The sequence below is a fragment of the Drosophila mojavensis genome, unplaced genomic scaffold (assembly GCF_018153725.1).
Source record: "Drosophila mojavensis isolate 15081-1352.22 unplaced genomic scaffold, ASM1815372v1 contig_36, whole genome shotgun sequence".
Taxonomy (NCBI): Eukaryota; Metazoa; Arthropoda; class Insecta; order Diptera; family Drosophilidae; genus Drosophila; species Drosophila mojavensis.
In genome coordinates, this window is record NW_025318858.1 from 12,843,423 (window position 1) to 12,870,296 (window position 26,874).

A 26,874-nucleotide genomic window follows, 5' to 3' on the forward strand; every position below is an offset into this window, starting at 1 on the left:
TTGGTAGCTGATTTGAATTTAAATAACTTCGATGGCCTTTCGTCACAGCAAGTGAAAAATTGAACAAAAATGGATATTTATAATATAGTTTGAATGATATTTTTAAAAGCTACTTGCATTAAAACAGTAGAAATACATTTACCTTACATACATATATGAAAAAAAGAAATACGTAAATCATAACTCACTTATTTAGCGTTATAGACTGAGGTATAACGTAAAAAATATTCCAAATAACGCAAACGTTATGTGTTTTGTTCTTCTTCTTTCGTTGACTCGTAGCGATAATCCACATAGAATGATTCCAAGGAATGCATGCAGTAGAGCGAAGCTTAGGGGGAAGTAGGAGTGCGCTTATGGAACGAGCGAGATGGAGTAAACGAGGAACACAGAGTATGTGTGTGTGTGAGAGAGAGAGAGAGGGAGAGTGCGCGCACGATACGTAGCTTGTGGTTACTTTTTAACTTTTTAACTTTTTTTAAAGCACATTTTCTTCTCTTTCATTTGAATCTTGCTTTATGGCTATTGTGTATTATTGAAAAAACTTTTTACTGCCTAGGCAAGCACTTCTTCTTCTTGTTTAACACTTGCAGCCACTTCTATTATTTTTATTATTATTTATTACTTTTTGCGAAGCCGTTGTACGCAACAAACGCGCATTAAGATATAACAAAACATATATGAAAACAACTACAAAATATACTGGACGGATTGTTGTTGTCGCTGCTGCTGCTTTTGTTGTTGTTGTTGTTGCCAGCTAGCGCGATCCGCTTGGTAACTGGCGACGCTGACGTTTCAGAAGTGACTGAAAAGCGCCCGAGCAGCAGCAAGCGCAGCGAAGCTGCAAACGTGTCTTAAACGGCTTAAATGGTAAGCAGGTAGGGAGAGAGAGCGAGAGAGAGAGAGCGCGCGCTAGCGAGCGCACAAACTGGCCGAGAGAGAGAGCGTACGATCGTACACACAAAGTAAAAGCTAAAGAATATAAAGTAAACTGGTTATGCTGCTCGGACCGGCACAATTCTATTTGATTAACTTGGACCTGTCTGGCAGCCAACCAAGGAACCAACAGGCTCTCCAAGCTTCCCAAGCAAGGTTAATAACATCGACAGCTAGCAGCACCAGCAGCAGCGACAAAAAATGCAGACGCAACTGCAACTGTGCATACAAATTGTTTATGAAATGTGAGACGAACGAAAGCAATGCTAGAATGGACAGACTATAAATATCTAGTAATAAAGCTGGCTGTTGGCTGCTGGAGTTGTCTGGGTTCCCCAGGGCGTGCTATTGTTTGTTCCCAATACCTTAACCAGTTTCGACACTTTTTTTTTTTTGGCATTTTGCAGTGCAGCTGTTATGCAAAATGCAGCAGTGCTACCCAGCGCGATAAAAGTGGGTGGCATAGATGACGAAAAACTGGAAAGCAAACGCAAGTAGGCGAATCCAGTGCAACAGTAGGAGGGTTAGGGGAAGGAGAAGGAGTAACAGCAACCAAATTCCTGTTAGACGACCATATTGACCGCATTATTTGACGTCTGCACAATGAGCGTAGCATATTAAGCTAACGACAACTGGAAAGGCTGGTTATAAATAGTTACCTCAACTAAGCCAAGGCATTACGGCTAATTGGCCAAACGACGGCCATGGACGCATACAACAGGTATGCGTCGGGCCATTTGTGGCAGGCGGTAGTGGTAATAAGAAAACACAAAATAGCATAGTTGTGGAAAGTCAACTTCCACGGGCTGGAAAAAAAAGTAATTAAAGTAAATATTTGATGCTTAATCAATGTCAGCGCAAACATACAAACCTTCCCTTTTTTTTCTATTTTGTAAGCCAAAATAAAAGCACACAACTGGAATGAAATATATTATACTAGTTTTTTATTTTTAAATGCACGGCCAAAGTATGATAAAACCCGCTTAAACTGCATATAGTACGGCCACACTGCTTGCGAAAACAGCTGTTGCTTGTTCAGCGTTGCCACTTGCTGCACAAATGAAAAAAAGGCTGTTTGTGTAAACACGCTAAAAAATGACACCAAAAAAGCACTAATTTTTTGTTTGTTGGTTTTTTATGTTATTAACACAAAAAACTAAATAACAAAAATAAAAACAGTGTAGGCCCGGAGAAAAATGCCTTGCTGGTATTATGACAAAAAGGAGCTACGCGAGACACCTTCAATTCTGGATGGCGTTACATACGAGACAGAGCGTCGCTATCGCAAAGAGGGCGCACGCTTCATCATGGAATGCGGCACCAAAATGGGCCTCGGCCACAATACAATGGCCACGGGCGTCGTCTACTTCCATCGCTTCTACATGTTCCACTCGTTCAAGAGCTTTCCCCGCTACGTCACCGCCTGCTGTTGTCTCTTCCTCGCCGGCAAGGTGGAGGAGACGCCCAAGAAGTGTCGCGATATCATTAAAACCGCTCGCGGCATCCTCAACGACAACTATTTCTATTCATTCGGCGACGATCCCAAGGAGGAGGTAATGACGCTGGAGCGGATATTGCTGCAAACAATTAAATTCGATCTGCAAGTGGAACATCCGTACACCTTTTTGCTCAAGTATGCCAAGTGCTTTAAGGGCGATCAGCCGAAGTTGCAGAAAATGGTGCAAATGGCGTGGAATTTTGTCAACGATTCGCTCAGCACTGTCGTCTGCCTGCAGTGGGAGCCGGAGATCATAGCCGTAGCGCTCATCCATTTGGCCAGCAAACTGAGCAAATTCACGGTGCTTGACTGGCTGGGCAGACAGCCGCATCATCAGCGCTGGTGGGACATGTTCGTGTCCAATGTGACGATGGAGATACTGGAGGACATTTGCCATCAGGTGCTCGATCTGTATCAGTCGACGCAGAAGGAGGGACAGGAGCCCAACAGCCCGCCACAAAAGCCGCCCAGCCGGGCCGACAGCCCAACAACAACAACAGGTGCAGCCGCCGCCGCCGCTGCATCGGCAGGAGCAGCAGGAACAATAAATGCGAATTGCCCACAGCAGCCGGCAGCAGCCCCGCCCACCGCCGGCAATGGCGGCCTGATGGGCGAACTCAACAATATACAAACCATCAAATCGCTGGCCAATGCGGTGCCCGTGGCCGTCGTCTCCATACCGCCGCCATCCAGTGATGGCCTGCCGCTGCCCACACCAACTGTGGGCGTAGCCGCACCACTGCCACCACCACCCAGCAATCTGAACAGCAATGCTGCCAATTATCACATGTATCACGCACCACCGCCGCCGCCGCCACCTGTGGTGCCGTTGCCGCCGTATGCGGCCAATGCCTGGACACAGCAGCCGCCGCCGCCGACGCACTACAGCACGGCGGCGCCGCCACCGCCAATGCCGCCCAACATGGGACCAGGACCACCTGGCGGCGGTCCACCTGGCTATTACAATGCTGGCCGCCAGCAACAGCAGCAGCAACAACAACAACGCTATCAGTAAAATTTGGTCAACTTTTTTTGTAGTAAAGGAAAATTCAGAAGCAACAGTACGTGAATATATAATAATATTAATAAAGCGTAATTTTATTAAAACAAAAAACATTATTCGCATTACCCTTACTTTTGCGGGGGGGGTACTGTGGGCGGTGTGGTCCAAGTGGAGTCTGGGCAGCTGTTGCTACATTATGAATTGTAATGGTATATGTGCATATGGGTATATGTGTGCGTGTGTGTATGGGTATGGGTGTATGTGATGTTTACACGCTTGCAACTAAAACGTGATTTAGCCTAAAATTGATTTCCATAAATTTTTAAAAAGTTAAGGAGCTTGTTCTAAAAGCACAAAATGCTTTAACAAAAAAAAAATTGAAAAAAAAATTTGTAAATCATGTTTAGTGCAGCGCATAAACGTTGATTATGTATGTGCATATGTGTTTGTCACGTTTTAGTTGCACACGTGTAAACTTGACAAACACATACAGAATCAACGTTATGCGCTGCACTAAACGTGATTTCAGAGCAACTAAAACGTGATTTACAATTTTGTATTTATGTAAATTACATTTGAGTTGCACACGTATAAGCATTGTGCACCCATATACATATATATATATATGTATATGCTCTAGCAATTTATTTTTAAGTCACGCTTAGTGCAGCTTATAAACTTATAATTGCAGCCAAAATGTGTTTTAATGAGTCTCTTCTTAAACAACAGTAAATATTCGATTCAAATCAATTTATAAATCACGTCCAGTGCAGCGTATAAACTTTGGTGTGTAAGTGTATGTGTGTATGTATATATGTGCGTAGGTTTTACTTGACTACTTACAGTATATTTTGTAATTAGTATATAAGCTAAGCTATATATACGCTACACATTTATTAAGTTATATATATAAATAAATATATATATGTATATAATTTATATTATGATATACGTTAGTGGGCGTGACATGTACACACACACATATGTATATACATAAACATATTTAGATATATGGTATTGGTTTTTTTTGTTTTTCTTTTTATATAAATATTGCAAATTGATTAACGGTTATTGTAATTAACGTTAAAACACATACATAAAGACGCGTCTAACTTTTGTTCTTAATTATTTCGATTTTTTGCTAACAACTCACCAAACCGCCCACTTTCGCCCCGCCCCTGAACAGCAACAGCTTTCACAAATATTGCAAACGTTTATGTATGCGTGGCTGCCAATAAAACATTGAAGCGTTGTTAGCAACAGGCAGCATTGGCTAACAAATGCAATTAGAATACATGAAAGGCAGATCTGAGCCGGCAGCTAAACGGTTAACATGGCTTAAACTATTCAAGCGGATGACATAATTCATTTTGATGTAAACTAAAATTAACTTAAATTCTATATGAATTTCATTATTGTTCTTTTTTTTTTTTTTTTGTGTATCGAGACTAGATGCAGTGATTCGAAAAACAAAATATAGTAGACATAAAATATATATGTATATGTAGGAAATCATAATATAATTTTAACAACTAAATGAGTTAATGCTTTGGGCTTAAACATAGTGGATAAAGCTAAAACAAATACTGAACATGAGTGAATACATTTAAAATTTGATTTGTATGTATGTGATTAGCTTGCATGTCATCTGCTTAAATATTATGAACAATATTTTAATCCGGCTACAGATCGTATATAATAAACTTGGAGCATTGCATTTGCAGAATCTCAATTTTGAAAACGAAAATTTATAAAATGCAGCCACGCATAAACATGTAATGTGGCTGTGTGTAGGTGTGTGTGTGTGTGTGTGCATTGGGCGGGTTTCAACATTTGCGCGTCAATGTTAATTCACCACAAGCATAATATTGTGGTATCATTAGAAACTCGGGCAGCGCTTGCCGCATGGATGAGATTGAAGTTGAAGCCGCTGCCGATGCGGATGTGCTTGCTGCCGGCTGTTGTTGCTGCTGCGCTTGCCGCACAATGTGTCCAATTTTGCCTGCAAATCAAGTAATTCATTTAAGTTTATATTCAAGTGTTTCTGTTATGGCACTAGTGCTTACCCAGCACATTGGCGCGATGAAAGCGTGCATCCAATTGCCGCAGCACAAAGAGATCTCGATGACGTTGCCAGGCGGCCAATATGTCCGTCACCTTGACGGCCACCAGAGCAGCTTGGCCAGCGTTAGTCTGTGACCAAGAACATATTATTAACAGTTATATATATATATATACTAGTCTATAATTTAGCTGCCTTCTTCACTCCTTCACTCACTTACCCGCTTGAATTGCACGCTGAGCTGCTGTTGCTGCGGCTGCTGCTGCTGCTGCACAATGAGCTCGATCAGCTTCTTGAGCTTGCGATGATTGCACTGCTGTTTGGAGACATGCAACAGCAGCTGCTTCAGATTGCCGCGTGCCGGCGGCGAAGGCGCTGCCAGCCGCTCGAAATAGGCATGCAACAGAGATGCGTTGTAGGAAATGTGAAGTTTGTCCAGCGCCTGCACCAGATGCTCCTCACTCAGATGCGCCGTGGACAGGCGCGCCACCAGCGGTTCAGTCGAAAAGCTTTGCTTGAGCAGCTGCTGCAGTTGCGGAGTTCATGAAAAGAGAGAGAGAGAGAACGTAATTTTCAGTATGAGTATTCCAATAAAATATAGAGACTGGATAGTAAATGAAAGATTTAAGACGGATTAGGTGAAGGATGTATTAAGTTCTTAGTTTGGATATTGAGTTGATGTGGGTATTTCAATAAATTCTTGAAACTACTTTAGATAGATATGTGCGGAATTTAATGGAAGCTGTAAGGCAATATTGTTATATAAAGAAGGATGTATTCAGATCTTAGTTGGGGCTAGAGACCATCAACTGCATTTTCTGTTCCATCTATGTTCGTCTTAAGATCAACAAAGTTACAATTTAAGTAAAGCTGTTCTCATATTTAAAACAAATGATAAAAAGAAACTCATACCATGATTTCGATCATCTATGATTTAGATCTTCAGGCAAATTCAACTGACTTTCTCTTAGACAGCCAATTCTATTTGATTATTAAATTTGTTTTCAAATTTGTAATCCATTTCACTCACCTGCCTGCCGCCAAAATTATTATCACACGAAATAAACCTTTGGTTGTATAGACCCATGTCACCGGCCGTGTTGTGCCAGCTGAAGAGGCCGCCAAACTCATCAAAATAGCCCGGCGAGCCGCTGCGGCAGCGCGTCTGTTCGGCGCGTGTGTAGAGCGAGAGGCTGCTGCCACGCCCGCCGACGCGTCGCCGACACTTGGCACAGCTGCTCAGGTCGATCGCTTTGCCAATCGTATTGGCCAGAAACTCCTTCTCGAGACAGTCGAGGCACGTCTCCTCGCCGCTGCCCAAATCAAATTTCGTCGAGTTGCTGCTGGCCATCGCAGCGCTGGCAGCGACCACAGCTGCCGCTGCCACCAACATGGGCGCCACATCCTCCTGCTGCTGTTGCTGCAGCTGCAGCTGGAGCTGATGCTGATGGTGCTGTTGCTGCGACACGGCACGAAAATCGGTGCAGCTGAAGCAACGCTCATCGTAGCTGGGCTGCGAGCGACGCGACTTGGACGCGGAAGTGCTACTCTTCGAGGCGGACACAAGGGATGAGGAGTTGGAGAGTGTGTTTAGACGCTTGGGCTTGGCGCCCGTCAGCTTCGAGTTGCAGGTCTCTTCGGCCACATGAGTCGGTTCGCTGGGCACGCTGGTGCTGCGATTGAAGCTGCTGTAGGCGAGTGTGCTAGGCAGCGATTGGGCGAGTGCATTGGCATCCGCTGTGGTGGCATCCACAAAGTCCTGCTCATCGTCCTTGGCGCCGCAGAGCAGTTCATCGGCATCCACATCCGAGCCAACATCAGCATCGGTCTTAATCTGATCCAAGTTCAGGCTAATGCGTGCGAATTTCTTGCTCAAACGCTGCAGTGCTTCCTGTGGTGCTGGCAGTGCCAACTCCTCTATGGGCGAGCTATAGAGCTGCCTTGGCTGAGTGGGCGTGGCCATGTGCCGACCGCTCTGTAGCTGACTGTAATCGCGTTGCATGAGCAGCAGATTCGCATGGCCCGCAGCGGCCGCCGCCGCCTCCTGTGCGCTGGCCACAAATTCCAGCTCTGACGAGGGATCTGGCTCAAAGTCCATTTCAAGGAAGTCCGTTTCATCATCACGCACCAGACCAAAATCCAAATTGCGTCCACCACGTCCAGTGCTAGCGTCGAGCGCTGCCATGTCGAAATCAGCGGCATCACCGCGATACGCATAGACACAGTCATCCGAATTGAGCGATATCTCCTCGGCCTCCACATCGTCATCTTCGTCATCGTCGTCGTCATCGAGCAGTATGAGATCGTCGGCATAATAATTGTCACTGGCATAGCTCAGATTCTCCGTGGAGTTATTCATGGATGTGCGACTGGAGCTGAGGCCACCAATTGCCGCATCGGTGGGCGAGAGTGCGGAGGCAGCAGCAGCAGCAGCCGCCACAGCTGCGGCTGCCAAATCGCAATTCAACGCTGGCAGCTGAATCAGACTGTAGGCAGCGCCAATACTGATGCCATTAAGCTGCAGTGAAAATTCCAATTAATACAAAAGTAACAAAACAATGGCAACACCAACAATAATAAAAAAAAAGAAAATTACAATACAAACGAAGAAAAAATAAAATCGACAACAACACTTGCCTTATCACTGGTGACTAGGCCTGCGCCAGCTGCAGCGCAGTCGCCGTCATCGTCGTCAGCTGCAGCGCCGTCGCATCCTTCCCCTCCGCCCTCGTCCTCTATGTGTGCGACACAAGTGGGCGTCACAGCAACAGCGCCTATCATTGTTGTTGCTGCTGTTGGTATTGGCATTGTTGTTGCTATTGTTGCTGTTGCTACTGCTGTCGTCGTTGTTGCTGCGGCGGCTGCTGTTGTTGTTGTTGCTGTGGCAGCTGCTGCTGTTGTATGTTTCTGTTTCGCCTTTGCCATAGTCCTTTGCAGTTTCGCCTGCTCATCGCCATCGAGGCTGTTGTAATTGTGTGTTAAGTTACATGCCACAAGATTATTATTGTTATTTAGATTCAATCGCCACAACCCATCGTGTTTCAACTTATTTATTTCAATTTTATCTTTGCCAAAACCAAAACGATAATCGTTATCGCTCATGTCTAACTTTAAGCCTACACCTTAGAGATGGGAGATGATGTAAAATACACATAAACCCATGTACTCGTTACCAATTACAAATTAAGTATCGCAAAAACTGTTACTCACGATATATGTAGTTTTTAATTAACTGTTAAGAGAAACATGATAAAAGAATTAACAGTTTAAATAACTTCAAAACAATTTAACAAACATTTTTTTAAAACTATTTCAAAGACATTTTAAATCACGCCTATTGCTTGGCCAAATACTTCCACGCTGTGTAGAAAATATATGTTACAATGTGAAATATTTTATCACTCTCCAATGTTGATAATTACCGATATATGCAAGTAGAATTGGCGCCATGATTTGAGTTGAATTTGAAAAGCAATATACGAAACGGACAATTATTATTGACAATATAATTCTCTGTGCGCTCATTTGGTTCATTTTTGAATCTCCAATTGCCCAATAGCTCTTTTTTCTTATTCGAAGTCACACCCTGAAACCAAAAAAAAAGCTAAGTTACAATATTTATCACACGGAATGAAAACTGAAAAAATATCATACATAAACTTCAAAATCTTTTGGTGCATTATTAACACACTTGTTCGGAGTCATCTCTTTGGGAACATGGGTCAAACTTATTTGCTCCACATAGATAGTTTTGGCTAGATGTAGTGTAATCGTTGCCTGACTGCCTCGAAAACCGAAACACGATCCTGGCATTAAGCTTGGCCTCAGCATATTAATAGGCGGATTTGTACTGAATTCCAAGCCAAGCAACGTCTTAAGCAAGTTGGTATCAGCAATTGGGTTTGCTAGGGCGGAAATTATGCGAGCTCCCAGCTCCTCAGAAGCATAATTGATACGAGGTGGATATATTTCTTGTTTATTTGCCTCGGCTGCACTTTCCAGTGATTCTTTACATGCGGATTGTTCAATTCTTTTTTTGATACTGTATACATCGTCCATTAGGCTGCCAATCTTGCGTTTTACCACTGTTTCCACACAATTATTCAATTCGGTCGATTCGCATGATATGGATCCCTTTAGATCCATAGTTGGGTTACAAGTACCCGATTCTGATGGCAAGCTGTCAAATCTCATTGTCGAGCAATCCACTTTGAGCGCTTGCTGTCGGATAATATACAATAAATAGATATTAATGAACATTCCAACAGCTATCATTTAATATATTCACGGATATGCAGTTGACGTCCTGTTGCAGGCGCGAGAGTCCTATAATACTTTTTCTGTTATTCCACATCAAGTGATAGAAAAAGAGGACGAGAAGTGAAAACGTGAAGATGTATGTACAACAGATGCGTTTGTTGCATGCTCGGCTGTATACTGTTTCCATAATTATAAATCAATAGTTAGAATCTTAGTTGTTTTAAATATAGATTTTCAAATATAACGCACAAATAAAAACATACTCCAACTAGCAGTTACATTTGAAACTTAACAGCATTCATCGTCAAACAGATCGATATATGAAATGAGGTGTTCATCGATATATCGCCATAAGTTGCGACATCGCTAGCACAGAAGCAGTCAAACATTCGCGGAGTGTACACAAAAAAGGAAAGGCTTTCTTTTTCAGCCAGCTGCAGCAGTTGCACGCACAACAACAAACGCTGGGGCTGCAGAGACACAAAACGAATTTGACAAAACACTTCAACGAAAGAGAATACAAAATTTGAAACATTTAACTGTCATAACTGTTACAAACTACAACTGAAATACAAATATTATAGAAAAATTGGCGCGTATGTGTGAATAAACAGTGCAATAAAAAAGAGAATAAAAATTGATTTTTAACCAGTGTCAAGTGCCAACAACAACAGCGACAACAACAAAAACAGCAGCAAAATGGTGCAAAAATTCCAATCGCCTGTGCGCGTCTACAAATATCCCTTTGAGCTCGTTATGAAGGTGTGTATCTTATTTGCAGTAGGCGTGGTAGATTTACCGCCCACGCCACGTAATTTGTGTTTGTGTGTGTGTGAGTGTATGGGTGTGCATGCGCTTAACGCGTGTCAGCCTTAAATCATTTTTATAAAAAACGCAAAAAAAAAAAGAATCAAGAATCAACAATTAAGTGCAGCTGTCTTTATTTTTCCCTGAAAACAGGAAAATATTCCCCAATAATTTTTCATCCAGCTGCTTCGCTCCTTCCGCCTGCATTTACTTTATTTTCTTTTAGCTGTCAAAAGCCATCGCGCATCGCATGCAGCAGATAAATAAAATTAACCTTGGCGCTCTCTCGCCTTATTCTCTCTTTCGTGCGCCAGCTACTGTCCCTCTGTTCGCCTCCCTCTCTCGCACGTTCAATTGAATAATACGCGTATGTAATTTCATGAATGGAAAACCTCACTTCCATCGTTTCATCCCAACTAGTATGGGAAGGGGCACAAAGAAGACGGTCGGTCAGCTGCCCAGTTCGTGTTTTGCATTCCAGATCCGCCTCACACTGAGACGGGCAGGAAATAAGCGATTATGGGCACATTGTATACAATCTACAACAATCAACCAAATGAGACATATAACACTAAAAAAAGAGACAAAAAACAATAATAAGATGAACAGTTATGTGTGATTGTTCGGCATGGCGAATATTAAATACACTTTGTTGATTGTATTTCATTTGCTATTTGTAAAGAGCTCCAACATGTTCGCTTGTAGTTTACAGCATGTTTGACCCGTTAGTTGTTTTTTTGAATGCAAGCATCTGAATCTGATTTTCTTGATCAAATTTGCAGAATTATATTATAATATTTTGTTCTGAACAGAATGATTTCTTTTCATTTAATTTCTTACATTCTATATTTTAATTAAAATTCAGCTGAAGTATTATATAAATAACACAGTACGATAAAATTACTTGAGTTTCACTATCTCTAGTTTACTTTTAATGCTGATACGGTGTATGATAGGGAGCAAATACTATTGTAAATGGGCATACTAGCATTGATTAAATATTAATACAATTTAATTTCAAAGAGTAGAAGCTTGGTCGGACTATAATGCTCTAATAATAATACTCTGACGTTTTCATAGGCTAGGGTGCTAAGGCAAATACCCTAAAATTTTCATGATGTGTAGTAGATAATCATAGTGAAAGTTTTACCTTACCCATTCGATTTTCAATGGGAATTCAAGTATTATAGTGTGAAATTAATAATGTATATTATTTTACTACACATCATAAAAATTTAAGAGTTTCTTCTGCTTAATCAATGCTGTAAAGTTATGTAGGGCAAATTCATTTTGACGCTATGAGGTTGTCTAGTTAAAATATGGATATAAATATATTTTATCAATCATCCTAGCTGACTATCCTATCCTATCTAAATACATTCTGTAAATTAAAAATAAAATAAAAAAACTTTATTTTGTCGAAAAAATCAGTCTCAAAATATATTTATATTTATGTTAGGGTCTCGAGCAGTAGTTCGCTCTTTTGATTGTTGTTCTTTTATATAAATTGTTAGAGAATTTGCGAGTCAATTTGTAACCAACTGCACAAGGGTAAACAAAACCTGGAACAGATAGCATTATGATGGATCATTCCGCGAGCTCTATCGGCTCTATTAACTAATCACGATAAGCACTTTGGTGCTATCTATTTGATGACGCTCCAATGCAGCCGTAAATTTAATTAAATTTCGCGTAAATTTATTATGCCAACAAATGTCGCATTCATTTATCAGCGAATTTCATTTATTATCAATTTGAATTGAAGTAGTTTGCATTTGATGATGTGATGGGTGCAACAACTGCTAAATGGGGAGACGAGACAACGAGACGCAGTCAAAGGCCAAACAGTAAAAGTCATTGACTTGAAAAAAAATTAACGAAAGAAAAAGCTGGGTTTCTCTTCTCTCTCCCTCTTTCCCCACCCACAGTAAGTCGGACTAATTGGCTTAACAGTAAAAATAATCGCTTTATAGTACTAGACAGCATATCAGCCTTCAGTCACGTTTTCGACTCATTCGCTGTCTATTTGGACTACAGACCCGCACTATCTAGAGCGAGCTTGGCATTCAAATTGTTCAATTCTATTGATAAAGTTAGATGAAAACTAAATATAATTGATAAGCAATGATATTAGCGGAAATTAAGCAATCCTCAGATTTTAATAGTTAAAGTAAAATAAAATAAATGCCTAGCGAAAGATCTTTAAAGAATTATTTATTATTATTATTATTATTATTTATTATAGTATTATTTGAAAAGTAATTATTTTAATATGATGAAAAATAGAAAAAGCCTATTTCTATGTCTAAACTCTTAAAGTATTGTAAGATACCATTCAGAAAATCAAATAAATAAATTGAAATAGAAAATTTTTTAAGATTTATTTATTATTAATTATTATTTTTGGAAAAGGAATTGTTAGAATATGATGAAAAATAGATAAACAATATTTAAGAAATTAGAAAGAAAGAGTTTGTTTTTTTCATGTAAATGCTAACTCTACAAATGATATATTAGATAATTAATTTAATTAGTTATATGTTTTAAATATGAGCCTATTTACTTCACTTCATCAGCCGCTAATGAATTTTTTGTGCATTTTAGTTTGAGTACAGTTTTTGGAACTTTTAAATAAAAACTATTCAGCTAATTGCATGGCTAGTGGAAATATTTAATTGATGCATTCATTCCAAGAACAACATTATATACTTTATTATAAGAAGCCTTAGTGTTATAAAATGCTTTCCTCAACAAAAATGAATCATCTAATTGAATTGTAAATTATAGATTGCAAATATATAATTAAAGCACCTGCAAGCATATGCCTCAAATTTGCGAGACTTATATACCACCATTAAGCAGACCTGTCCCAAATGTCAGCTATTTTTATGCCCACGAAACAAAATGGCTTGTATACCCTGCAATATTGAACATGCAGTTGGGAGGGCATTGTAGTTTTGTATAGGCTTATGTAATGGGTGGAAGGTAGATATAGTATAATCAAAATATAATCAAAATATAATTTCCATTTTCCCATTTTCTGTTGGTCTGTACCTGGTAAACAATAAAAGCTAGTGATTTTACATTTTAATTATCTTATGAAATACAATATTATATTTCTTTTGTGTCTCCGATAACCTATCTGAGTATCGATATCATATTGATTCAACTTTTTTGATACAAATATGTATGGCATCAGATGTTTTTTGCTCCAATCATATTGCAAACTATAGATATTTTGCAATAATTCATTGTAGGTAAATTTGAAATCAATATAAGAATATACATATGTATGTGTATGGGTATGTATGAATAAATTGCAGTTTGAGAAAAGATCCAATCCGGGGTACTAGCTAGTCGACTACTCTCGGCACTTACTTGTCTTCTGTATACTTTTTAGCTATTGCGGGGGCGTAGCTCTTGGTATCTCACTCTACTCTTTTCTGTTGTTTTTAGATGCAATATTACTGTATATTCCGTAGTCGGGATGTCGACTCTCTTATTTGTTTTTATACCCTGAACCCATTAACAATGCGAAATCAGGGTACAATGGTTTTGTTAAAAGTATATAACAGGCAGACACCACAAAGTTATATATTCCTGTTATAATTGAGTAACTGTCGCTATCGGTATTTCCTATTCTAACACTCTAACACACACCATATAATATGCTCATCATATTGGGGCCGCAGGGTATCAATGCAATAAGTATAAGTAAGGCATCTGCGTAAAACGCCGTCAGCGTGACAGTTCGAAGTGTTATTACGCATACGTCACATGAGCCAACTGTGAATTTTGTACTCGCTTTCAATTGGATTGGCTTAGATGTGTGATGGGGCTGAGTTGGGGGGACTGTGTCAAAATAAATTGGATAGTATAACAAAACTGTTTAATGGGCAATTAGCATTTCATATGGCTCGGGAACAACTGTGCAAGCAGCACTATCACTTGTCTCTAAATCTGTCTGAGCAGTCGACTGCGCACTCAAATATCTTTATTTGGGTGCAATTTAATTTGGTATAGCTATATCATTTTTTTTTTTTTAAATATTTTTCAGTTCAGGTCATGTGGCAATTCGCACGCTCCGAGCTCCGAGCGAGTGAATTATTAAGCGCTCAACAGGGCAAAATATTGGATTTAACTCGACAACAAGTTGTCTTCCCTTTCAGTTTTTCCCAGGCTGTCTGAGACAGTCAGCCTCAGCCACGTGCTGCCATGTGCCAGGCACTGTCGACGACGCCTTGAACTTTTCAAATATTTATGCAGGAAGCCGTTCTCACAGTAATTATCCTTTGGCGTGCGAGCCCCTCAAAGGACGGCGTCTCAACACTTTATTACTTTAAAGGGCACTCGGTCCCATTGTCCTTGCGAGCTTAAGCTAAAACTTTGTAGGATTTTAAATATTTATAACTAGTTTCCGTATTGCGTTCCTACACATCATAAATAATAAACGTTTTATAGATTTATCTATATACTATACATATTGTAAAATAGTTGATAAATTGCTGCCTCTGTCTTTATTTGGAAGTAATTTGTTTTATTGGTTCATGCACGTCGCTTCGGGCAAGAGATTGTGCTTCACGAAGCACGCAAATTTGTTTAACTTGAATCGATTGAATGCTTTCTGCTTTGCCTTTTAAGTTCCTCGCATAATTCGAATTCCTTTTAATCTGCCAATTTAGCTACACAACTTATGTCCATAAATTTGAAAATATTTCTTTTCGGCTCATGATTTCTGAAAATGCTAAAACGTTTTGTTTACTATTTTTTTTCTGCTGTTTAAAAATGTTCTAAAATTAATTTGAATGTATATAAAAAACACACAAATGTTCTTCTATCTACACTTAGCTTTTCATTTTCAATAGCTTTATTTTATACCCTGCAAAAAATGAGCAGAAATAGAACAAATTTATAAAGAATAATTTTTGCTTTATAAATTCAAATATCTTGAATATTTATAATAAATATTATTGTAATAGCAAAATATAATTTAAAACACAGAATTGCACTAAAAATATATTCTTTTAAAAATGGTATAGAGGCCTGACTCACGTTTGGATTAAAGAGCTCATTTCTATGAGCTGTAAATGTCGTGCTTTACTTGCATATTCCTGTTATCAACTTTTATGTTCCAAAATAGCCAATTCTGAAAACTGAGTATATTATATCATATATCATATGTGGAGTAGAGTTGATAAATATGAATTCTTCTACGTATGTTTACTAGATAAGATAAAAGGAATATTTCTGGATTTATTTTTGAGATATGTGAATCAATATTAATTTAACGCTTACACAGTACGATACGATAGCCAACAAGAACTTCAATTAATATAATTAAATAGATTTATTAAGGTGCAGATTATTTCAAAATAGACTTTATTTTCAAAAAACTATGCATTGATTGTTTCTTTTGTATATAAATACATAGCATAAAACAGGGTATAAAAAATAAAAACAACAGCTAATACGTAACAAATTTCTAGTGGTATTTAAATAAAAAATTTTAAGAATCCCCCAAATTAATAATATTATATGGAAATTTTTGTCTACTACCCATCCCAACATGAAACATGAAACTTATCTATGAATAAGGCACAATAGCTATCTACCCCAACAAAAATTGATGATTCCAACTCTATAAATATTGAATTTCTTCCCTTTGACACGCCCTAAGTATAGTTTTGGGAGCGTCACGCCCTCAATGAGCATAGTTCTTGGACATAGTTATCGTTATGCCCGCTCACAAAATGAAACAAGTATATGTGCTTTGAGCATTTGTCCGTTCGTACGTTTAAAAGCAAAGTTATTTGCGTCTGTGGAAGGTAGAAGCAAATGGAACTTGGAATATATATTCATTGCTAGTCTAGGCTTCTAAAGGCCTCAAGTTTTAAGTGGCGTCGCGAATCAGGAAATAATACTTAAGGCACAATTGAAGCTAGCAACTGTCTGCTACGTTAGTTTGTGCAAATATGTACTAAATTATATTATATAAACCTACACAAATTCCTAACACTCTGGCAGACATTGCACAATAATCAATAATCTCTCTTCTCTCTCTCTCTAAATGAACATGTATAAAAATTAACATTTACTAACTTATTGCCACATAAAGAAATGAAACTAAATTGTTTGCAGATTTATTAGAAATTTCATTAGTAAAAATATTTTAGACAGTATCAAGTACATATTTTTATTTATATATATATGTATATATTTTTTTATTTATAATAAACTAACAAAAAAAAAAAAAAAATAAAATAAAATAAAACTATAATTTCAAAGCAATTTAATATTGTATATGAGCTTAGCAAAAAAATAACAAAAATAATAAAATATATAAATAAAAAAACAATTTAATTTAGCTTTAAATTTCATAAAAATCAGACAATATTGATTTGATTTGATATAAGTAAAAGGATATACATATCTATATAAATATAAATATAATAATATAATTAAAAATAACAAATAAACTTAAAACGCCATGAAATGTATAAAATAAAAAATAAAATAAATAAGTAAATAATATATTACAAATGAAATTCGTAACTTAATGAAATATTAATATAATACATAAAAATATACAACAACAAAAATATTAAAAATTAAATAAAAGTTTAAGTTATATACGTAAATCATAATATTTTTCTCTCACAAAAAATTCCAATTGTACACAATTTATGAATTAAAGAAATTTTATTATACAATTGATGCCATATTAAAGTAAAGCAGCAACAACTCTGTTTGCTTTGCAGCCATAAAGCAGGGGTAAATAAACAGGCAGCTGTTTTATAATTTGCCAAAATGTATTGCCAATATTTGGCTTGTGCGATATGAATATAAATGTATATATTATATATACGCAAATATCGCAATATAAGTATATGCATATATATGAATCTATATCAGTATTTTAGCGGTCTGTGGCCCTAGGCCAAGTTCATGTTCATTTGCATATTTGCAAATTGGCCGCTGTTCAAGGGCAAAAAGCCTAATTTTCTTTTGGCAAGACGACAACAAACGGCATAACTCACACATTTCATTCACATTTGTCACAATTTCTCATTATTTAGGCCTACGAGCGTCGCTTTCCCACATGTCCCCAAATGCCCATTGTGCTGGACTGTGAAATCATTAAGGACGAGTGCCTGGAGAATGGGGCCAAGCGGAACACGAGTCGCCGCTGCAAGCTGGCCGTCGATGCGCCGTACATCTTCAAGAAATTGATCGGTGTGGACTTTGTGTTCTTTCTGCAGCACAATTATTTGGACATGACAAATCGCACGCTCAGCATCGAGGCGGTCAACGAGAGCTTCTCGTCGCGCATCGAGATCTTTGAGCGTTGCCGCTACTATGCCCATCCCGATAACAGCGAATGGACGTGCTTTGATCAGACCGCCACGCTGGACATTAAGAACTTCTTTGGTTTCGAGCATTCCATGGAGAAGATGGGCATGAAACAGTATACGCAGACAACGCTGAAGGGCAAGGAGATCATTGAGTATTTCATTAATCAGCTGGAGCAGGAGGGCATTACGCATGTGGATCGCTGGGTGCCGCCACTGGATGCACCCAAATCACCGACCGCAGATCAGCATCATGACATTTTGCTTGACGGTGATTTTATTGCTCGCAATTTGGGCCAATTATCACCGATGCAGGAGTCCAAGCTGCTGGAGCTGAGAAAAATGCTCGATGGTGTCGATGATCTGGAGCGTATGCCCAGTTATCAGACCATCTTGCGTTTCTTGTCAGCACGCGACTGGCACGTTAGCCAGGCCTATGCCATGCTCTGTGATTCCTTGAAATGGCGTGCCGAGCATCGCATCGACGCTCTGCTGGAAGAGTATAGCAAGCCGGCTGTGGTCATTGAACATTTTCCCGGCGGTTGGCATCATCACGACAAGGACGGACGACCCATTTACATATTGCGTCTAGGTCACATGGATGTCAAGGGCTTGCTCAAGTCCCTGGGCATGGAGGGTCTGCTTCGTTTGGTCAGTTAGCTCAAACAAATGGTCCACATGATGTATGATGTTCATTCATTTACTATCATCTTGCAGGCACTGCACATCTGTGAGGAGGGCATACAGAAGATTAATGAATCGGCCGAGCGCTTGGATAAGCCTGTGCTCAACTGGTCGCTGCTGGTCGACTTGGAGGGCCTGTCTATGCGTCATCTCTGGCGTCCCGGCATCAAGGCCCTACTCTACATCACTGAAACCGTCGAGCGCAACTACCCGGAGACAATGGGACGTGTTCTGGTGGTGCGTGCACCGCGCGTCTTTCCCATTGCCTGGACAATTGTTAGCGCTTTCATAGGTGGGTTGGGGATGACGTTGAAGTTAAGCGAATATTTACTTATTTAAATATCTTTTTGATTTTTATAGATGAGCATACACGTTCCAAGTTCTTGTTCTATGGCCCCGACTGTGAGCACATGAAGGACGGCCTCGCTCAATATATTGATGAGGAAATTGTGCCCGATTTCCTAGGCGGTCCCTGCAAGGTAAATCTATTAATATTTAATTAAAATTATTTTAAAAATTGTGTGTAAAACTTCATAAACATAAAATGATTAATAATTATTTTTGTATATACATATGTATTTCTCTACATACATATATATATATCTATGATTTTTGTTTTTGTACAATTTTGTTTAACCGAAATTTCCTTTCCCCGTTTCGACGCTAAATAGACGCATTTAACGCATGTGGAACAAGTAAATAGAAAGTATATAACGCATTGTTATTTAGCTGATTGCGATTGTGTAAGCCGCTTCTCTAACTCTCCTAAACGCCAAGTCACATTATATTATAGTTTGTCGTATGTCGTCTATGTGCTAGTCAAGTCAATTCCGTTCACAATTGTTTCGCTGTCCGGACAATTTTTTTTTTTTTATTGTGCCCTTGTATTCCTTTACACACGCACACAGTTACACAATTTTGTACCTTGAAAATCAAGTGATACGAAGAAAACAAAAGCATTTCACACACACATTGTTTTATTAATTGTCCTATTCTCTTTTTGCATCAACTAGACAATGATACATGAGGGCGGCCTTGTGCCCAAGACACTGTACAAGATGAACTCGCTGGAGGATCATGATGATGAGACGCCTGTTGCTTCGCGTGCCGCCTCTGCCTGCATTGCGGAGCCTCCCAGTGAGAGTAAACGTTTGTCGGCTGCCCATCAGCACGATCACAAGAATCTCTATAAGACTGTGGAGCTTAAGCCGGGCTTCACACACGAACTGCTCATTCGCAACACGGATCCGAAGAGCGTGCTCACCTGGGACTTTGATGTGATGCGCAATGATTTGCACTTTACGCTCTATCGCGTCACCGAAGAGCTGCCCGATAAGCATGGTACTGAAATCAATTGAAGAAATTGCGAAGCCCAAACTAATAAAGCTCTTTGCTCATATATTAGATTCGGCTGTTTCCTACTTCGATCTGCAGGACTTTGTGGAGGGCGTCAACTATTTTAGGGAGGAGCCGACTCTCATCTGCCGGCACAAGGAGAGTGTGCAGGGCTCCCATGTGATGCATCACAATGATAGCTATCTGATGCACTGGTTCAGTCCGTCGGGTGCTCAGCTGAATGTATTCTACGAAGTGCTCAGTTCGGTCAACTACAAGGGCTCGATGACCAGCCTGCAGTCGGCCTTCTCATCGAACTCATCGGCGACCAGCTCCTGTCAGAGTCGATGATATGAACCCAACGGGCAGGCAACAACATCGTCGCCCGGCGCCCGAGGCGCAGATAAGGAGCAGGCGGAATTGGATATGCTGTCCGGCACCCTGATGGAGAAGAGCCTGAATTTGTTCGATACGCCCGATATATTTTTTTAAAGGCCTACGAAAATATTTGCAATCTCGTTTAGTTTAAATTCTAGCAAAATGTTTAGTTTGAGATTTTAATTGTAATTTTTCGTTTCAGTGTGGCACAATTTTTTTTCTATTGTTGCTTCTAATTTGATTGAATTATGTGTTTAGTAGTATTATGTCTATGAATCAATGATTATATTTATATACGTATATATACATATATATATTTTCAATAATGCTAAGCGAAAAATGAAATTTCTGAATCATGACTTTTACATAGATTTAGACGGTTGTATCAGAGAAATTCAGATATCACAGAATGTTCACATTTGTTCACATTTAAGAGCGTCAATTAGTCCATTTTAGCAACAATATTGTAGCAGCTTATACAACGTACATATATAACTAGAGAGACAAAGATGATAAACGTAATAATTGTAGTGCAGCAGATTTTTTTATGGCTTTTTATAAGAATATCAATGCAACATAACGAAATATTGCCCGAAACTTTGACGCTAGAACGAAAAAAATGAGATTTACAGATATCTAATCAATGACTACATGTTACCTAATTAGTTTAATTCGGATTCTAAAATGCAAAATACACAACAACAACAACAACAACAAATAATAATAATAATAATAATAATACACTAAAGTAAAACCAATTTTTAACCTCTTGCAATGAGTTCAAAACGCTGTTTTAAATCAAAAGCCCTCATTATAAGTACAATATCATTAAAATTCCGTTTAGAGTACGAAATTGATGCTGCAAAATAAAAAAAAAAATATTGAAAACTAGCATTAGAAACTTAAAGATAAGCGCATGAAATAATGATAATCAATACTAAATTAATATTATATTTAGAATTTTATTTAAATAGCCAAGCAAATGCCGCGCATGTTATCTAATTGTGTAAGTTGAAATAAAAATGCAAATACATATATATGCCAATCGAAATTCACATAATTATGTTTTAACTGAAAATATTTCAATGCTTAATATTCTTGGGTATAAATTTTCAAATTTTAAAAACCTCGCGGTATTTGCAGTTGCGTAGAATGCAGTGTGACCACATTACATTTCAGCTATGCAACACTGGTGCGCCACAACAGCTGTTACTTGAAAGCACTATTTTTAGTTCAAACCACTGACCAGAGAACAGTGTTCAAACTTAATACATTAGACGCCACTATGTACACAAAATCGGCTAATGCCAATCGTCACGACTACATTGTTTATTTATATATGTAAAGAGTTACTTAGCACAAGTTTGTTATCAGGTCGCTTATCAGCAACGGTTCAGTGGATAGCCCTACTCGACGTTAACTACTCTTCGTGGCCAACGGAAAGCAATTGGGTATTTGGCTTAATGATCGTAAATTCCAACAATAAACACAAAAAGAAAACAAAAGCGGATAAGCAGCCGCTAAAAACTATTCTAAATAGCGCAGTTTTATGAAATTTTAAATCAGTTAAAGCGTAACGCTGACCGTTAACACATCAAACGTTACCGAGCAGCAGAGAAACAGAGAAGCAGAGAGACATGGTTGCACCTAAGCTTACCAAGTGAGTACAAATAATTGCAGCTGTAAATCGTGCTCAGTTGTTGTTGGCTGCGCAATGGTCGGTGAACAAATTGTGGAAAGCGTTCCAGTAGCGCCCGCAAATAATTTAGGCGAAATAATCAAATCCCTGGTGGATTCTTACAGCGACAGGGACAATGTTGCGCCTGCCAATATATACGAGGACAAGAAGATCTTTCCCAGTTTTCGCAGTGGTCCACTCCAGGAGTATCGGGACAAGGCGAGCTTCTGCTATAAACGCTTGAATGTGCTGCTGGAGGGCGAAGACCACATTCGTCTAAAGGTACGTGAAATGCTACCACATATAAGAATTTATCATTTTTATTGCCATATATAAATGTAATATTGAATGAAATACACATAAAGTTGAGTTGGCGTGCAAAGTTCAATGTTCAATGTTGATTAAATCAGTTAAGTTGCAATAATGCAGTTTGAATTGATGTTTAGTAAAAACTGTTTACATACAGAGCTCTGTTAATGACATATCCCACTTGTAAAAGAAGTAGAAAACATTGTATTTACATTATCATTCTAATTGGAGCTATATTACACATTTTTAATGGCTTGTAGTGCAAAGTGCAATGTTAATTTTTGATTATTGATTTTTTTTTTTATTTATATATATTATATGGTTGAATGTTTTAGAAAATTAAGAGTCACATAATTGTTTAAATTTAATTAAAATAAAAATTAATTAGATTAATTTTTGAAATTACCAATTTTAAAAGTTCATATCGGAATCTGCAAAAATTTGGTGTAGTTTTAGTTTAGGGAAATTTGAAAATTCATTTAAAATTTTATTTGAATTTATATACCTTGCAAAATGTTTATAAATAATTTATATAATATCTTCATAACATATTTTTGTAATACCTTTAAAATCTTTATAGCTTTAAATATCTGTTAAAAGTATGTACTTTTTATATATTTTGTCAAATGTTTCCATTTTTAGGTAAAGTTCTTTAACAATTTTCTCTATAAACGAGTTCAGACTCGAACAATGGAATTACCGTAGACTTTGACCTTCACTTTGCAAAGTAAATAGAAATAAAAAATATATGCATTATCATATATATATATACATATATATACCAATACAAAAGCAATTTTATTATTTGCTAAATTACCTTATCTAAATTCTTATCTAAAAGGTATTCGATTGAACACTTGTGCAAAATGCTTGCGTGAGGTCAGACTAATCTTAGCTAATCTTCAATTATCTTTAAAAATAATAAAAATAGCACAAAATATGGCAATGGATGGAGAAACACCCAGACTTCCAACGTGAACCGGAAGCGCCCAATCTGGAGCGTACCAGGGAGTTGGCCAACAAGCGTCATCATTTGCTGTGGCAACAAAAGTTCTTCGATGTCAATGAGGTGAGAGCAGTTCAGAATTGAGTCATGGCTTCATTTAAAATATATTTTTAACTCTTTCCAGTACCTGAATACGCCATATTTGATGTTGGCCTTTGGCCAGGCCATATTCAGCTACGATTTTAGCTTCTCGGTCAAGTTCTCGCTCTCGAATGGAATGTTTCCCAGTACTCTGCTAACGAATGGCACCGGGCGTCTGGGCAAATATATAGCCAAGATATCAGATGATCGTATATTGGGCGCCTATGCGCTGACTGAGATCGCTCACGGCACAAATGCAAATGGTATTTGATTGTATTATACTGAAATAAGAGTATTTAATTATAATATGTTTTCTTTTCTCAATCTATAGGCATGCGCACACGCGCCACTTACGATGTCAAGTCGCAGGAGTTCATTATACACACGCCTGACTTTGAGGCAGCCAAGTGCTGGGTTGGCAATCTGGGCAAGACCTGCACCCATGCCATTGTGTATGCCCAGCTGTATGTGCCGGACGATAAACATCAGGGTTTGAATGCATTCCTGGTGCCCATTCGGGATGAGCTTACACTGTTGCCCCTGCCAGGCGTCACAGTTGGTGATCTTGGCGAGAAAATCGGACTGAATGGCATTGACAATGGGTGCGTGGAATGTGAATTCAAATAATTAAATTAAGTCAAAATATTTATTATATCTTACAGCTTTGTTATGTTCAATCAGTATCGCATACCGAAGGCCAATCTGCTGTCGAAAACGGGAGACATTGATGCGCAGGGCAATTATAACAGCCCCATCAAGGATCAACGTAAACGACTGGGCGCCTCGCTGGGCGCTCTGTCCACAGGTCGTGTTAATATTACAGCAATTACTTATGTGGCGCTTAGCAAGGCTGTGTGCATTGCTACACGTTACTCGGCAAGCCGTCGGCAATTCGGACCCCCCGATAGCAACGAGGAATGGCCAGTGATCGAGTATCAGTCGCAGCAATATCGACTCATGCCGCATCTGACAGCGGTAATTGCATTGCGTGTGGTCTCCCTTTGGATTGGCAAGAAGAACATGGACATGATGATGCGGGGCATGATGGGCGAGGACACGTCTAGGGAGGGCATGGAAATCCATGCTATCTCATCGGCCCTGAAGCCCTATGCCACCTGGGCGGCTCGCGACGGCATCCAGGAGTGTCGTGAAGCTTGCGGCGGGCATGGCTATTTGCGTGCATCCGGCCTGGGTGATCTGAGAAATGATAATGATGCCAATTGCACGTACGAGGGTGAGAATAATACGCTCATTCAGCAGGCCTCCAATTGGCTGATCAGCCTGCGTCGCAACAATGCCAACTTTGTGGAGGCTTCTCCATTGGAGACGGTCGCATTCTTGAAGGATATGAATGTGATATTGCAGACACGGGGGCAGGAGCAGAACGCCGGACAGGCTCTGGATGTGCACAGTAATTAATGAATTTGTTACATATTATGAATTTATATATTTACTCAATATATTTTAATATATTTGCAGATTTGCTGAAGGCGCTTAACTGGCTGACCGCTTGGTCACTGGACACAGCCGTCAAGCGCTTCGAGCAACTGCAGTCTGATGGCAAGGATGCCTTTGAGACACGCAACAATATTCAAGTGTTTGCCGCACAAAAGCTTTCCATTATCTATGCAGAGGTAGGTTTCTCTTTCCAGATTACCTTACGGCTTATCTTCTTAACGCACTTATCTTTTCTATATAGCGCACCTCTTACTATGTCTTCTACAAGTTTGTAACCAATCTGCCAGCCTCGCCCGAGCAGCAGGTGTTGTTGAAGGTTCTTTCCTTCTATGGTGCCAATTTGATTATCAAATATTCGTCACTGTTCTACCAAGGTGGCTATTTCCTCAATAGCTCACAGATTGAGCTCTATCAGCAGGGCATCCTTGGTCTACTCTCGGTGCTGAAAAATGAAGCTATTGCCCTGGTGGATGCAATTGCGCCCACAGATTTCATTTTGAACTCGCCATTGGGCATGAGCGATGGCAATGTAAGCAGTTATAAAATATTTCTCAGAAATATATATTTCACTTGTCATTTTTTTTTTTTTTTTTCATCTCCACTTCACAGGTCTATCACCACTTGCAACGTGCAATCGTTTCCACTCCAGGTGTCTATGAACGTCCTTATTGGTGGCGTGACGTTACCTATAAGACCTATCTAGAGCGCGCTAAGTTGTAAAAACCTAGATTGCATTTTTATCATTTTATTCTCTTAATAGTTTACTAAGTCTTAATTGAGTGCCTTTATTGTTATTAATTATTCCAAACGATCAGAAACTTGTACTTCAGAGCCTTTTACTGTAAAACTTATATAAAGCATATATAGATTATTATTCGTGCGTGATATAAATACAAATATGAATGTGCAATAGTGCTGATCATAGATCACACTTTTATATATCTAATTTTGTTAAGATCATAAAGTAATGAAATTTTTTTTTTGTTAATCTGATTTTTGTATTTTTAAAAATTGATTTATACAAATATAGTAAGTTTATGGTTATAAATAAGTCCTCCTTAATTTGATCTTGTTAATATTATGAAATTGTTCGCACTACCTAAGAATATATTGCAATAAAAATAACATATTGTTGTTATTATAATATTTGGTTCTTATTCGATTCAATTAATTGTAAACAAAAATAGCAATTTTTTTAAAAATATACAAAGTCTCCTCAAATTTTTTTTTGTTAATATCCAAAATCGTTCGAACCCGTGTTTGCAAAACTATTAATACATTCATCATCACTGTTGAACAACCCGATGACTGGGCTTCTTTACACTATTCTATTAAACGAGCATACGAGCATATGTATATTTGTGTGTAAGTATATGTACACGTATGCATGGAATACTAGCATAGTACATCGCCGCTTCTTTGGCATAATTAATGCTCTGCAGTGTCAATCAAATTACAAGAAAGAGAAAGAACAAGAATCGCTTAAATTTGTTGTTATTTTTCGTTCCTTTCGCCTTCGACTTGCTTCCCAATTTATGTAGGGGGAAAAATGGTGATTGACCTTCCATTCCAATTCGATTCCGCCATTCTTCTTGGAACGCAAGCATGTTATTGTGCATTGGAAGAGAGGAAAGAGAGACGCCATTCCCGCGGCTCAAATTCAGTTCTATTTACAAGTGCAAACGTGAACGTACCCGCGTCGTTTATTAATTAAGACTTAATGGTAGATTTGACAAATAACGATAACATTAATATGAAACTTATTAAAAAAATATGTGATAGTTTAGTGTTATAATATATACAAATAATACATACAAATAAACATAAATATAATTAATTATTTTATATAAATTATACATACAAATGTACATGGATATGCATTGGAAAGGTAAGCTTAGATATTAAGATTTTAATAATAATAATACATAAATTTATAATATACATGTATGTATATACAAACTTAGATATTCAAACTTATATTTTAATGCATTTATTTATGTGTCAATCCAATTATTGTGGAATGTTGGTCC

The 26,874-nt window shown here is 38.5% G+C and overlaps 6 protein-coding genes across 10 annotated transcripts in view; 3 read left to right on the top strand and 3 right to left on the bottom strand.

Moving 5' to 3' along the window:
• LOC6576654 (serine-rich adhesin for platelets) overlaps nucleotides 1-772 on the bottom strand; it is a 70,166-nt gene extending 69,394 nt beyond the window's left edge. Inside the window, exon 1 of the mRNA XM_015165303.3 lies at nucleotides 189-772. The gene's annotated coding sequence lies outside the window, so the exon portion shown is untranslated. The remainder of the gene's footprint in view (nucleotides 1-188) is intronic.
• A 1,226-nt stretch (nucleotides 773-1,998) lies between these two features.
• Nucleotides 1,999-3,539, top strand: LOC6576657 (cyclin-K). Its single transcript, XM_002002609.4, has one exon. It carries the CDS (start codon nucleotides 2,133-2,135, stop codon nucleotides 3,447-3,449), a length of 1,317 nt encoding a protein of 438 aa, XP_002002645.3. The 5' UTR covers nucleotides 1,999-2,132; the 3' UTR covers nucleotides 3,450-3,539.
• A 1,373-nt stretch (nucleotides 3,540-4,912) lies between these two features.
• LOC6576658 lies at nucleotides 4,913-8,601 on the bottom strand. Of its 2 annotated transcripts, none has more exons than XM_044008722.1 (5): nucleotides 8,137-8,601; nucleotides 6,530-8,017; nucleotides 5,720-6,022; nucleotides 5,504-5,630; nucleotides 4,913-5,439 (listed from the first exon to the last, which is right to left on the bottom strand). In XM_044008722.1, exons 1-5 carry the CDS (start codon nucleotides 8,599-8,601, stop codon nucleotides 5,264-5,266), a joined length of 2,559 nt encoding a protein of 852 aa, XP_043864657.1. In that variant the 3' UTR covers nucleotides 4,913-5,263. The 2 variants fall into 2 exon arrangements, with proteins under 2 accessions (XP_043864657.1, XP_002002646.2); XM_002002610.4 differs by having other exon boundaries at nucleotides 5,720-6,025.
• On the bottom strand, nucleotides 8,478-10,073 carry LOC6576659 (SUN domain-containing protein 2). 3 transcript variants are annotated; one of them, XM_032729428.2, is made up of 6 exons: nucleotides 10,009-10,073; nucleotides 9,788-9,936; nucleotides 9,154-9,720; nucleotides 8,922-9,085; nucleotides 8,710-8,859; nucleotides 8,478-8,621 (listed from the first exon to the last, which is right to left on the bottom strand). In XM_032729428.2, the coding sequence occupies exons 2-5, from the start codon at nucleotides 9,851-9,853 to the stop codon at nucleotides 8,823-8,825; spliced, it is 834 nt and encodes a 277-aa protein (XP_032585319.1). In that variant the 5' UTR covers nucleotides 9,854-9,936; nucleotides 10,009-10,073; the 3' UTR covers nucleotides 8,478-8,621; nucleotides 8,710-8,822. The 3 variants fall into 3 exon arrangements, with proteins under 3 accessions (XP_032585319.1, XP_043864658.1, XP_002002647.3); XM_044008723.1 differs by having other exon boundaries at nucleotides 9,788-10,036; XM_002002611.4 differs by lacking the exon at nucleotides 8,478-8,621 and having other exon boundaries at nucleotides 8,706-8,859; nucleotides 9,788-10,036.
• Nucleotides 10,074-10,145: 72 nt separating this feature from the next.
• Nucleotides 10,146-21,219, top strand: LOC6576660 (protein real-time). Its single transcript, XM_002002612.4, has 6 exons — nucleotides 10,146-10,521; nucleotides 17,643-18,566; nucleotides 18,633-18,891; nucleotides 18,960-19,078; nucleotides 19,613-19,940; nucleotides 20,005-21,219. Exons 1-6 carry the CDS (start codon nucleotides 10,459-10,461, stop codon nucleotides 20,283-20,285), a joined length of 1,974 nt encoding a protein of 657 aa, XP_002002648.3. The 5' UTR covers nucleotides 10,146-10,458; the 3' UTR covers nucleotides 20,286-21,219.
• A 644-nt stretch (nucleotides 21,220-21,863) lies between these two features.
• LOC6576661 (peroxisomal acyl-coenzyme A oxidase 3) lies at nucleotides 21,864-25,988 on the top strand. 2 transcript variants are annotated; one of them, XM_015165305.3, is made up of 9 exons: nucleotides 21,864-21,972; nucleotides 22,116-22,272; nucleotides 23,231-23,368; nucleotides 23,430-23,649; nucleotides 23,718-23,988; nucleotides 24,049-24,797; nucleotides 24,866-25,020; nucleotides 25,086-25,373; nucleotides 25,454-25,988. In XM_015165305.3, the coding sequence occupies exons 1-9, from the start codon at nucleotides 21,950-21,952 to the stop codon at nucleotides 25,562-25,564; spliced, it is 2,112 nt and encodes a 703-aa protein (XP_015020791.1). In that variant the 5' UTR covers nucleotides 21,864-21,949; the 3' UTR covers nucleotides 25,565-25,988. The 2 variants fall into 2 exon arrangements, with proteins under 2 accessions (XP_015020791.1, XP_002002649.1); XM_002002613.4 differs by lacking the exon at nucleotides 21,864-21,972 and having other exon boundaries at nucleotides 22,006-22,272.
• Nucleotides 25,989-26,874: the final 886 nt, after the last annotated feature.